At 22.8% G+C, this 12,941-nt stretch overlaps 1 protein-coding gene across 4 annotated transcripts in view; it reads left to right on the top strand.

Annotated features, from left to right (window-relative positions):
* Positions 1 to 12,941, top strand: part of LOC113557726 (limbic system-associated membrane protein-like) — a 182,053-nt gene that overhangs the window by 98,676 nt on the left and 70,436 nt on the right. For all 4 annotated transcript variants that reach the window (XM_026963283.1, XM_026963281.1, XM_026963284.2 and 1 more), the window contains one exon: positions 6,301 to 6,417. In XM_026963283.1, coding sequence (XP_026819084.1) covers positions 6,301 to 6,417 — 117 coding nt within the window. The remainder of the gene's footprint in view (positions 1 to 6,300; positions 6,418 to 12,941) is intronic.

The following is a 12,941-nucleotide window of genomic DNA, read 5'->3' as shown; positions in this document are numbered from 1 at the left end:
AAATCATTAAAAATTAATCTAAATAATTTTATTGTCCATTACGTCTATTAAAGTTTATTTTTAGAAATTTATAGTATAGCTACATAATGGTGAAACGTTTCAGCTCCGTGGGAATAATATTTTTTTTTATTAAACAAAATTGCTAATATTGTTATTTTTTGAATATTTATAAAAAATAATAGTACGTGTATTGATGTTAAATATTTTTTTACTCAGAAATAATAATTGCATAATATGCAAATAGAAAATAAATTAAAAGCATTTAAAATTATTTAAAATGCCTAAAAAATAGATTTAAAAAGTCAAAATATTTTAAAACTATATCATGCCTAAAAAATGCTCATTTACAGATATCTGTATTACTAATAATTAAGTAACAAATCAATTGTTTTTAGGGATATATTTTATTTTACACTATAAAAAAAAATATTTTGTCATTAGTTTGCTTATATTTTGTTGTATTGTTTTTCTTACTTTAGATTCTTAGTAAAAGTTTTGACTTTACATTGATGTGCGTTTATTATTTATTTATTTTACTTTTTTTTTTCGTAGAGAATTATATCTAAGTACTATGTAAATTTAACGAATTTCCAGTTATTTTTTAAAGTTAAGTTTTGTTTAAATATTTAAATTGAAAAATCACGATTCTTGAGATTTTTTAATTCTAAAAATATTGTTTGCAGGGGCTTGAATCGTTTGGTATTTGATATATTATTTACTTTAAACAATAATATTTTCAAAATACCTCTATCTTAGTCATATTCACATCGTTTACGGTATGTCGGTATTGACTTTTACGTTAATAACAATTAATTATTTCATAATTATTACTAGGTTTCTATTTTATGATTTATACTATATTATTATACATGGTATTCGTTTTTTAGAAATATATTAAAAATATATACATATTACATTATATATATATATATATGTAATCCATAGTTATATTAAGGATATACATCATTTAATGTGTATTAAAATAATATTATGGCATACACATTATAATATTATATAATTATACTAATAGTAAATATGTAACTTAATTACTGGGCTGATTATTATTTCAGAAATTGAATAGGTATCAAATAAACTTAAATTTTCCTTTACATTATATTTTAAAACTTTGTTTATAACCTCAGTATGTAATGTATTTTATATTATGTATTTTTTTTAACTTTATTTTTGTTTGTACGACAAATATACGATAAAATACATTACAATATTACACATTAAAAAATATATGGAGGTATATAAACAACCGAAAAAACATCGAGAAAAGAAACCGTAACGACTAATGACAATATCAAAGTAATTTTTAAATTTTAAATTGTATTGTTTAATTAGTAATTATTGTTACCTAATTACAAGATTTTGATATATATCTAGTAGATTGTTCACATAGCACCATTAAAATTTAAGACGTCTTGGTTGATAATCGAAAATTGTGAGGACTGCACAATGGAAGATTGTAGATGTATAGAGTGTAGATGCATTTGTAACATTTTTTTAGTGAAATATTTTGGAAAGTTTGAATTATTTTTCATTTTTATAGTTGAGAGCTCATAGTGTAGATGTGGTCTTAATTATTATGCATTTTTAAATAAGAATTTCAGTATTGATATGTGTTTATTTATGATTATTGACAAATATTTTTAGTGAACTAAAAAGGCTAGGTAGCTTAGTAGACTTTATTCTACTATATAATTCGTAATTTAAACGTTAACCCTAAATATTTTAATATAGACAAGGATAGTTTGAGTTGTTACATTGCTTTTTATTATTATAAGAACACTAATGTGAACAATTTCATCTTCTTTAAGTTCTTTGTAGTATAATCTCATTGTTTGGCATTTGCTTATGTATCGTCAAAGTGAGTGAAATGGAACCTGAGTAGTGACTTGGAACACTATGACTTATGTTTACTCATTATGTTACAAGTAGTGTACTTAAAGCGATACAGTGGGAGTAAAAGACAGACGTGTGTATTGGATGGTTTCCGTTGTATTTTATTCAAAATATAATATCATCATACATTATACTCAATAGATGAACTGTTGTTATAATTCGAATTATATCTTTATAAAAAAAATAACAAGTAGTTAATGCAAACGTCTTATACTATTGATTTGGTTCGAGTCAGAATATATTATCCCGATTCTTGTGTATTTTGAAACGACGCATACACTTTCGGTGTACTACCTTCGTTTATAATAATATCACCCATTGGTTTAATGTAATCAAATATTATACTTATTTATCTGCTTTATTTTAATATTATATACCTAAGTGTTGGTATAAAAGGTTTGACTTCATTCGGTGAGACTTGACCAATAAAACGATTAAGTTAGTGGTCCTAAAATCATCCGACTAGTAATGAAACGACTCTGTATTACCAACGACTCTTTTAAGTTCAATAACCTAAATACAAAAAATAGATTGAGAGAACCGCGAAAATGTGCACACTTAAAAAGTGGAGCTTTTAGTGGTGCTCACTAAGGTGGTAAGATTTCGATAAGTGAAGTTGGGTAGTACAAAAATGTAGTTTTAGTACCTTTAAATTGATGATGACTATTCTGTCATGTTGATGTACTATATGTGTACCTACGAGTTTACTGGATGTATTGTATTGCTTGGTACTCCGTTGAAGAGTAGCAATATTATAGGTACATTTTTGAGTTAAGTATAAGATCGTCACGAAAATTATTTTTACATAATTTTAAATATTTGTGCCATATTTGTGAAATGTAAGTTCAAGTCAAATGTCATTCCAAGGTACGTATTTGATGCACCTGTTCCATTCAACGTCTTGTCCATTTATTTTTATACGTCTTACATTGTATGTGTTTAGTTCAGTATAAAACACTACTATCCCTGTCAGGTTAGTCAAAATCTTTTTTTTGTAGTTACCTCCAGGCCACATTGAATAGTCACCAACGTTCAACTGAACTTGGATTTAGTTTAGGATATCATATTGTTTCATGTTAGAATGAATAAACACAGTGTCGTCTACAAGTTTGTGTTTATTCTATTTGTCGAAGACGTGCAAATTATATAAATATAAAATAGTAAAGGGGATTGATATGGACGTTGTGGGACTTCGACTCAGGTATTACCTTGCGTGAAAAAGTACATTATTTTATGAACCGGGAATATTTTGTTTATGGTAGTTTATAAAGTATGCCTTTGTACCAAACTTAATCAAATGACTTTTAAAAGTTAAATTAAATATTTAAATGGCAGTAAACCATTCTTGAAGGAGATTGATAACTCATTGAATAGTTTGGCCTAGTTGGTTTGTAGTTAAGTATTCTGAGCGAAATGCATTTTGTTCTGGCCTAAAATGATAATAGTTATCATTTATATATTAAACAAGCACCATTTGAAATGTAATTCAGCCAGAAAGTACAGTTTAAATTTACTACTAGTATCCTTAGACAATCTAAATATTAAATTTGACTAAGTTTTTGAAATACTCTTTTATTTTTGAAATAATTTTTTATTTAAAAATTTGAAATACTTCACTATTATTTAGATAAATTATAATTTTCAGTATATAATGAAAATTTCAAAACATTTTTATTAATTTTAAACTATTTATACATTTTTTAATTATTTTAACACTCCAAGATCGAATATTGAATACAATGTTCTTTCCACAAAACTATATTTACGTAAAAAACAGATAATGCATTGACATTTTACTATGACGATAAATAAGAAATCTTAAACTTATTAAATATTTATTGAAAGTAAATATTTGTGATAAATGTTTGTACTTAGATAATGCAAAACACTGGGTATTTATAAGTATTTCTTACAGCAACATAAAGAAAAAAAAAGAAAAAAATAGAAATTTCAAACGTAAATTCTGCATAATTTGATATTAAATAAAAAAAATTGCTAGACTATTTATAAATTAAAAAAAAATATATATTAAATATTGATTTTAGGTTTTAAATTTTAAATTGTATGAACCTTTATACACAATTCCACTAAATGTCGGTGTTTTCTTAAAATGTATTATAATAGTTAATGATATTTTATAATATTATAGGTGATTTGTTTTTGGAAAAAAAATAGCATAAATTTCATGACTATACTAATAAAAAAATAATTTGTGAATGTTGTATACAAATATTAATAAATCTCATTAAAAATATAGGCTAAAATACTATATCCGCTTAGAATCGTTTTTGTATGTAATAATGTATTATCGAATTTAAATTTAACACAGTTACTGTGATTACAATGACATATCCTATAACAAAGTACTATAGATAACTACTACTATACAGCTAAGTATTTGTTTATTTAATTTTTTTGTTAATAATGTGTAAAACGTTATATTGTTGTTGTACATAATATCATCTTACACTGATAAAATCAGTTTAAAGTTGCTTTATACATACATTGAACTAGTTACGACTTGAAACGTTGATGTTTTGCAATAAGAATAAAAATAACATCCGGTAAAAAAATGGAAAACATTTTCACTTCCTGTAGCGCATAATAAATGCTTTTAGTCGTAAAATCCTTCTTGCGAACTTGTTACAACGACAAACTTTATAATAAACTCTAGCAAACTTTAGTGATAAATTACCATAACGTGAATTAACACCGCGAGTATAATTTCGATTAAAACATTGAAACAATTTGTCCTATTCGCCGTATGTTTTTTGATACTTAACATTAGTCAATCCGAATTTCTACAAAACAAATTCCGCTGAATCCTAATCGAAGATTTACTCTTTTAAGGTTATGGCATATAATTCCATCAATTGGATATTGGAATACTGGGCAGTGTAATAAAGAGCGTTAGTAAACATTTTAATGACATTATTTATATTATAATTTATTTGATTTCACAGGTGAAATATTGAGGTGGTAAACTATTTTACCACCAGTGTTTCATAATAAACAATAGTGTTAATTAAACATATGTTACATTTTGTTGTACAAATCGATCAAGTCAATTTTTCTAACAGTGAGTTTATATTTATTCACTAGCTTATCAAAACATGTATTCATATTTTTTTTTCATATTTAATATAAGTTAAAACAACATAAATATAGTAATTTGTAATCGAATAAAAAAAAATATAGTTATAAAACATATTTAAACTCATTGTTTGATAGTTTTAAATTGTAATATAAATCAAAACTATACTTAACATCAATACATAATATATGTATAATATTAACATACAAATTAAGTTTCATAAAATAATTATAATTTTACCTAAGAAAAATATTTATTTGTTTTATGATTGTATTTATTTTGTAAGATAAATGATATAAATCTAGTACCTTCTAAATATATCACAAGTATAAAAATAATCACCTAATAATGATAAAACTTAAAGAGATTAGTTATCACTCATGAGCCATCACTAATAATTGTTATCCTTAAAATTCTAAAACAACATTTAAATGGCTACCTTATATTTAATAATTATATTTTAATTAAATTCATGTGTAACTTATGGATTTATTACGGTACACGTCTAAAAACTTATGGAATATTAGAAAAACTTAAATGAGTTATTTATTTACCTTATTTTATTACAGCACTTTTTTGTTTATTAATATTTAAAGTTCTTGGATTTGTGTTTCAAAGTTACTTAAACATTTTAAACGGAATTCCAACTCATAATTCGGAAAATAATCTGACAATGTTTTTATTTGGTCAAAAAAATATTAGTTACCTACTACATCTAAATAATAAAATAATTTACACAAAAATATAAATTAAAATAATATTATAAGATAATACATTTAAATAACTATAAACGGAAAATTATATAATTATAAATATTTATTGTAATAATGTTAAGAATAATGTAAGCCATAATGTGTAATGTATTTAATTTAGCCATATTTTAAAATATGCATTTAAAATAGTTGAACAATAATAAATATATAATTAAAAATTATTTCAACAATTATATTTACAGTCTACATAATATCTATATATGGCTGTTTAAATAGTTATAGTTATAAATTATATATCTGTAGTATCATCATTCGTGAAGGACGAATGATGTCAACTGTAATGTTCTCTATTAGTTTTTTTTTTTAAATAAAACCATTTAAAAAAAAATTACAAGAATTTCGTCGTAAACATACCATGCTCAATATATTATATGCTCTATCATATCGTTAGACTCTTCATTGCAATATAAAAATAAATCACTCGACTCCTCTACAATTTATATTAATTTTTTTACTGAAATTTACTTTTTTTTATGAATTTGGATTCAATATATAAATTAGCATAATTTTATTTAATGTTTACAGATGCAAAACCGATAATTCCAGCTGAAATAAGCAAGGAAGAAATAAGTCCATACTGGTCTTTCAATGAAACTGCTGATATATCCAAATACGAAGATTTCGATCATAAAAAGTTCTTAGGTAATTATGAAAGAGTTACTATTTCATAGAGACATTTTTTATTTTAAAAACTGTAAATAGTTGTGTACAATAAGAATACTTAATGTATGGGATAAGGGAAGGCAATGTATTTTTATTTACCTACACAATACAAAGTAATATGATAAAAAATATCTGGTCACACATATATTATGGTGGTAAATGGTAATCGTTTGGTGATTAAAAAATGATTTCAACTTGTAATGTTTTCTATTCATTTTTATGGTAGAATGTACACCATAATTTTATATTTGTACTTATCTTCTACAACAGGAGTATCCAAACTACTAAACATATTAAAATAATCAGTTCACTGTTTTATCAATTCATTTATAATTAATTAGTTAATTTGAGTGTGACATAATATTTATATGTAACTGATGAATTGTGAAAACACATTACAATAATATTATCAAAATAATAATATCAACTTACCCACTATTATTTAAAAAGACAATCGTATTATAACATATATTAAAACTGTTTATAATAATATATTAATTACATAAAATCTTAGAAAATATAACTTATTTAGCTTTGTTTCACTCGCATTATATAAAAAAAAAAACTTTTTTTCTACAATATCTATTTTATTACAGTTCCAATATTTGCATTAACATTTGTTTTGAATTCTATGTGTGTTCATATAAAAATAAAAACATAAAAAAACGTAATTTAGAAGTATTACTATAATGTATTATTTAACTATTAGTATCTAATTATAACCAAAGCATTATGTTTTAAGTGGAAATTATTTGAAATTTAAAACTATTAGTTAATTTAATAATTACGCAAATATTTAAAAAATATTAAATTAAATTTGTTCTTCAATATCGACGATAAAACTATATTATTTATTATTTATATTTGTGTTTAGGATATTTCTTTTAGTAATCACTGACGAATTGTAATAAATATTATTTTTGAGATAAGTTTTAGTTACTTTATTGTATTTTTATTTTTAAAATAGTTGTTCACTACTTTTGACGACATGATTTATAACTGGAACAATTATGACAATTAATAAAATGTTTAAATACGTTTTTTACTGCGTCCTAATTTAAAGGGTCTAAATTCAGAAAATATTTGGTGATGGCAAATCGTTTAAATAATTTATTGGTGTTTATAAATATGAAAATATCATCACTCTTTGAATTTTTTTGTATAGTTAAAAGTTATTAGGTAACAAGACTAATTTCCGAAAATAATCATTTATGTATCAGTGCTATATTTTTAAAGTATAAATATTTGAATTAATCTACAAGTATGTATGTATGTAATTTATCAATTAAATGAATAAATAGATAATAAAAAAAAAAAATATCAAGTGCTTCGAATAAGTGAATTCTAATAAGCTTTCATCGCTGTTAGGGGCTTTAACTATTTATTTTATCCAGCGACCCAGTCATGTAAAAATATCAAATGCACATAATTCTGTCAATAAATAGTTGAGTACTTGTACTATAGTATTGAAATGCCGATCATTATTATGAATTATTAAAAATGACTAATAATTTATTAATATTTTAAAATTTAGATAAAAACATAATTGTTAGTAATATTACCATATTATGATTTAAATCATTGATTTTTTTAACTACATAAATCTTAAAATATTATGAATGCAATAATGTAACCAAAATAAAAAAATATTATTATTATATTTTCGTCATTGCTTTAAAATCGTAATTGTTTTATTTTTTGCACTTCAATTTAATCATTAAATTAAGTTGTTGTAGCAAATACGTACGTATTTTGTACAATGTATTCCCGTAATAGAATACAATAGTAATAATGATTTACGAGCTGAATAAATTGGTGGAAAAAAAACGTATGTTACCCACATGCGGGTTGGCGTTAACAGAATGCAAAACATGCTTCATTGGGTGATTTAATCGACTTTGCTATAAAAAAAAATGTGTACGACATTAAAACGATTGACGTTAAAATATACAAATTAGGTTGCACAACGAAATCGCAGTGACTATTACCTATTGTTTCCCTCCATTAAATTTATATTACACCCGAATTATAGCGTCCTGGTTACAAAGCCAAAACAATTGTTCAAATGAACATTTAATTTTCAGACGATTTGATTATTATGCCTCATCGTCTTACAGTTCATTATACCATGTTAAAAATAATATTAATGTAAAAATTTCGTGTATGACGAATTCGTAAACGCGTGTTTTAATATACATTGAGTTACCGCCGTGTGTTATTATACTGGAATAACATTTGGTTGGTACCTATAAGGTATTAAAAAAAAAAAAAAAAAAAAAAAAAATATTTATACAAAATCAAAAGGATTTGGTGACAATCGTGGGTAGATTTTTATCCGTTTGCACGTTCCATTTTAAGTGCGTTCATTTGCATATATCGGTCGAACATATTGTAAAAATATCACGTCCCACATATTACGATGTGTATAATACATGTATTACTGCTGCAGTAATCTCATCCACAGACTACATTTGCAGCGTACACATAGGTATAGCAAGAGAATGGCTGTTCTTCGAGCATAATAATAATACATCGCCATCGTTTTATCGATGCGACGATGTCAATGCCATTATTTCGTTCATCTATAAGTTTTGCCTTCACATAAGTGTCATCTTAATAAAAATTTTACTTGTTTATGCGTTCGCCATATGATGAAGTTCACCGGACAATTCCAAAAATAAAATTTAAAGATAATCTATAGTATGTCGGTAGCTAATTGTCGATTATATTTTGATTGTTAAAAGCAAAAGAAATTAAGTACCTCGAGTTCATAAAAAAGAAGAATGCTTAGTAAATAATTGTTGAAAACTGGTGCCATAGTGAAATATAATTTATTTTATTATTATTTAAAACGAATAGATTAATATTCATAAAGATAATTATTTTAATAATATTTATTACAGCCATCTAATAAATTATGTGTACTTAAATCAATAATTAATTTTAAATTATTATTAGGTATTGTGATATTATATGGTGCTACTTTTTGTCTATACATTTTCAATAAACAGTAATATTGTATAATTATTATTAATTTGAAGTTTATAAAGAAATATTGAAGGTTTATAGTAATGTATATATATATATATATATATATGTTACATGTGTATAATATTAAAATAATGAAAAAATGTATAGTTTAATTAAATTAATATTTTTAAAGTAAAATATTCTATTTTGGATGTAAGGAATCAATAGTCAGAAACTCTTACTATAGGAACATCAGATATAATACAAGTCATATAAACAACAGATAATAAAGTTATCTAATGAATATATGTGTCTATGTGCTTTGTAGAAAGTTTAATAATGTTATTATACTTTCCAATAAATAAAAAAAAACATGAATTACAAATATATATATATCTTTAAATAAAAATATAATATATCCTTACAAATTTATCATTTATATTTTATAAAAATTTAAAATGTTTAATTATTCAACATGCGTTGTTTAATACATTTTTTATAATATAATTTACTTTATTGCAAAGGTTGAATGATATTAAAAGTAGTGAAATAATTATAGAAGTTAATGATAATTATACTATAGCGAATTCGGGAATAATTTATGTCTTATTCATTTTCAACGCATTTGTCTAAAGTATTGAGTAGTGTATTAACATATTGTAGTTAAGTAATAACTATTATGTTAAATTAAACTTTTTGTTTTAATTAGTTAGTTACCACAAAAGCATTAAACCGTACACTTAGATAGATTTCAAGAGAGATAATATATAATTATTGATATAAATATTATTGAAATTAATTTTATTTCTTATTTAAACATAATTTAATATTTTCCATTTTGTTACCAATAAGTCGATATATATATAAATATAACTAACAATTTTTTAAGCATTTGAGCTGCACACAAATATTAATTCAGTTTTTTTTACCCAAGCGAAAAAAAAACTTATTTGGTTGCTAATTTCATATTTCTAGCATATATGGTAATCAATTGAATTATCATCTTTTGTGAATAATACCCACACATTTTATAATATTATATACGTTATTGCACTAAACAATGTATATTAATACTTAAAAGAAAATGCAATAACATTTTTGTGAATTTTTTTTCATTGCTGTTCTTAATACATAATACCTGTATTATAAATATTAAACGTTGTGTATATATATAGGTAAATATTTAAATTTAATAGGTTAAAGTTTAGTATATTTATAACGTTGTCTTAATATATTTTCGTATATCAGCTAAATAGTGTCAATAGAAAACTCAGTTCCTTCATATGTACTTGGAGTATTATTTATTTTAATACTGCGTGATCTAAAAAATAAATTTTAACTTCTATTTTAGATTCTGGACCTTGTGATGTCTATTGGTTAAATAAGTGATTTTTTTGTCTGTTTAAAAATATTTTTTAATTTCACAAAAATGGTTTAAATTTTCAATATTTAGTGTAATTTCTGGTAGAAAATTGTACATAGTTTGTCAAAAATAAAAAAATTCTAGTACCTACTCATAAAAATATTTCAGAAATAAATAAAATTACTGAAACAGGAATATTTACGCGATACAAGTTTTCAGCAAAATTAATTTGATTTTTTTTTCTATATTAAACAAAACTCTTATAAACTCTTTTAAACATTTAAATAACTACACAATGATAATATGATATATACAATTATATACTTTTCCTGGTGGTTTTTTAATTTTTATTTTAACTATAGCTTAATAATATTTAATAATATATTTCATATATTTTATACCATTTTAAAACCTATATAATAATTTGAATTAAATCTTATAAGAAATAATATTATTTTATGAAAAACTATATATATGAATATGAATAACTTCATATGTATGAATATTTGAAGTATAAAAGTGATTTATTATTTATTAGAGTTTATAATACATTGTATTGACAGAATATGTCTCACTTATATTATTAATGGAAACAAGCTTCGTGAAATGATTCATATCATTAATTATTTGTTATAGCTGTTATAGGTACTGTATTATTTTTGTGTGTTATTTTATTCTAAGTAGAGCAATAAATGTATTGTTTTTAAAATTGATGTTCTTATTATGTGTCTAACATCATTTTTAAGACTAGTAAAGAATCATCAATCTTTAAGGGTAGATTAATTTAACAATATTATCATCTAGTTTGTACTTTTAAGAGAGTGAATAAAAATTATATCGAGAAAAAAAATTAAAACAGAAAACAAGAATATTTTCATAAACAATGTATTTAAAGTAACTTTGAAAGTGTCTTTTATTGTAAATAAAAAATTAATAACTGTATAGGTACAATACGTAAATACACAATAGAATGATTATAGTTGATTTTTTTACTAAAGATTTTACTAGCTGTTTCTAGATGTTATAAAATTTTCAAAATATTTTAATTATTTATGAATAAAAAAAAAAAATCGAATTGTTGCTGTTTTTTTCGATTTATGTTAATAAAATATTTGTATTTATAACTTATGTTAAAAGCTACAAAATGTTATTAGAGATTCTCCATAAAATGTTCTTATTGCAATTTAAAAATATCGAAAATGCATTTGTATTTCACATTTTCCTTTTTGTTGAATATTATAAGTTAAAATATGAGAAATTGGATACAAAAATCACTTATTCTTTACGATTTAAGTTATTTTGTTAGAATTAAATAATATTAAATATTAATTGTAGAGATTTTAAATTGTATACCATCATATAGCTATATTATTATTTTTATAACTACACAATGCAATTTTCAATGTATTTATGATAATTTTAAGTAATTTATACCAAGGACCTATTAACACGACTTAAGGGTATGCTGGTATTGATTTATAAGTTAATACAAATAATAAATAATCTGTTTATTGTATAATGTAATATATTATATGGGATGTTTTAGGCAAAAGTTAGTTCAACATACCGTACTACTAATAGAAAAAATACTAATAAAATATCTTTAAAAATATAGTCTGACACACCGTAACACATCATAATCATTTTTGATAATACGCAATGATTTATCATATTTTCTTATATTATATATTAAATATTCATTATTATGTATATTACCATTTACACCAACTCACAAATAAAATAGTTAAGAGTGCAGACTACCTATATTATGTTTTATATCTTATTATTAACACAGAGTTCAATAACAATTATAATTATTTTTATAACAATCATGTTAAACAATATAATATTATAATATATATTTAAAAATATATATAGAATAAAATATAATATTATACTGAATACTTGATTCATGTATGCAAATATGTCCTACTTAAATTATTATCCTGAACAGTTACATAGTCGAATAATTTTGGTTATAAATTTAATTTCACCAAACAATAATAAATGAATCAATAAATATTAGTTTTTCGATAAAGTATAGAAGAAATCGCCTTATCGTCCTAATTACATTATCCAAATAAACTATAACAGTAATAATATTATATTTTATAATGATATGATGTTCGTACACTTACATAATTAATTTGTTACTCTAAGTTGATAGGTA

The sequence above is a fragment of the Rhopalosiphum maidis genome, chromosome 1, assembly GCF_003676215.2.
Source record: "Rhopalosiphum maidis isolate BTI-1 chromosome 1, ASM367621v3, whole genome shotgun sequence".
Taxonomy (NCBI): domain Eukaryota; kingdom Metazoa; phylum Arthropoda; class Insecta; order Hemiptera; family Aphididae; genus Rhopalosiphum; species Rhopalosiphum maidis.
The sequence above is the reverse complement of the archived record's forward strand: the minus strand, read 5'-3'. Positions and strand labels throughout refer to the sequence as shown.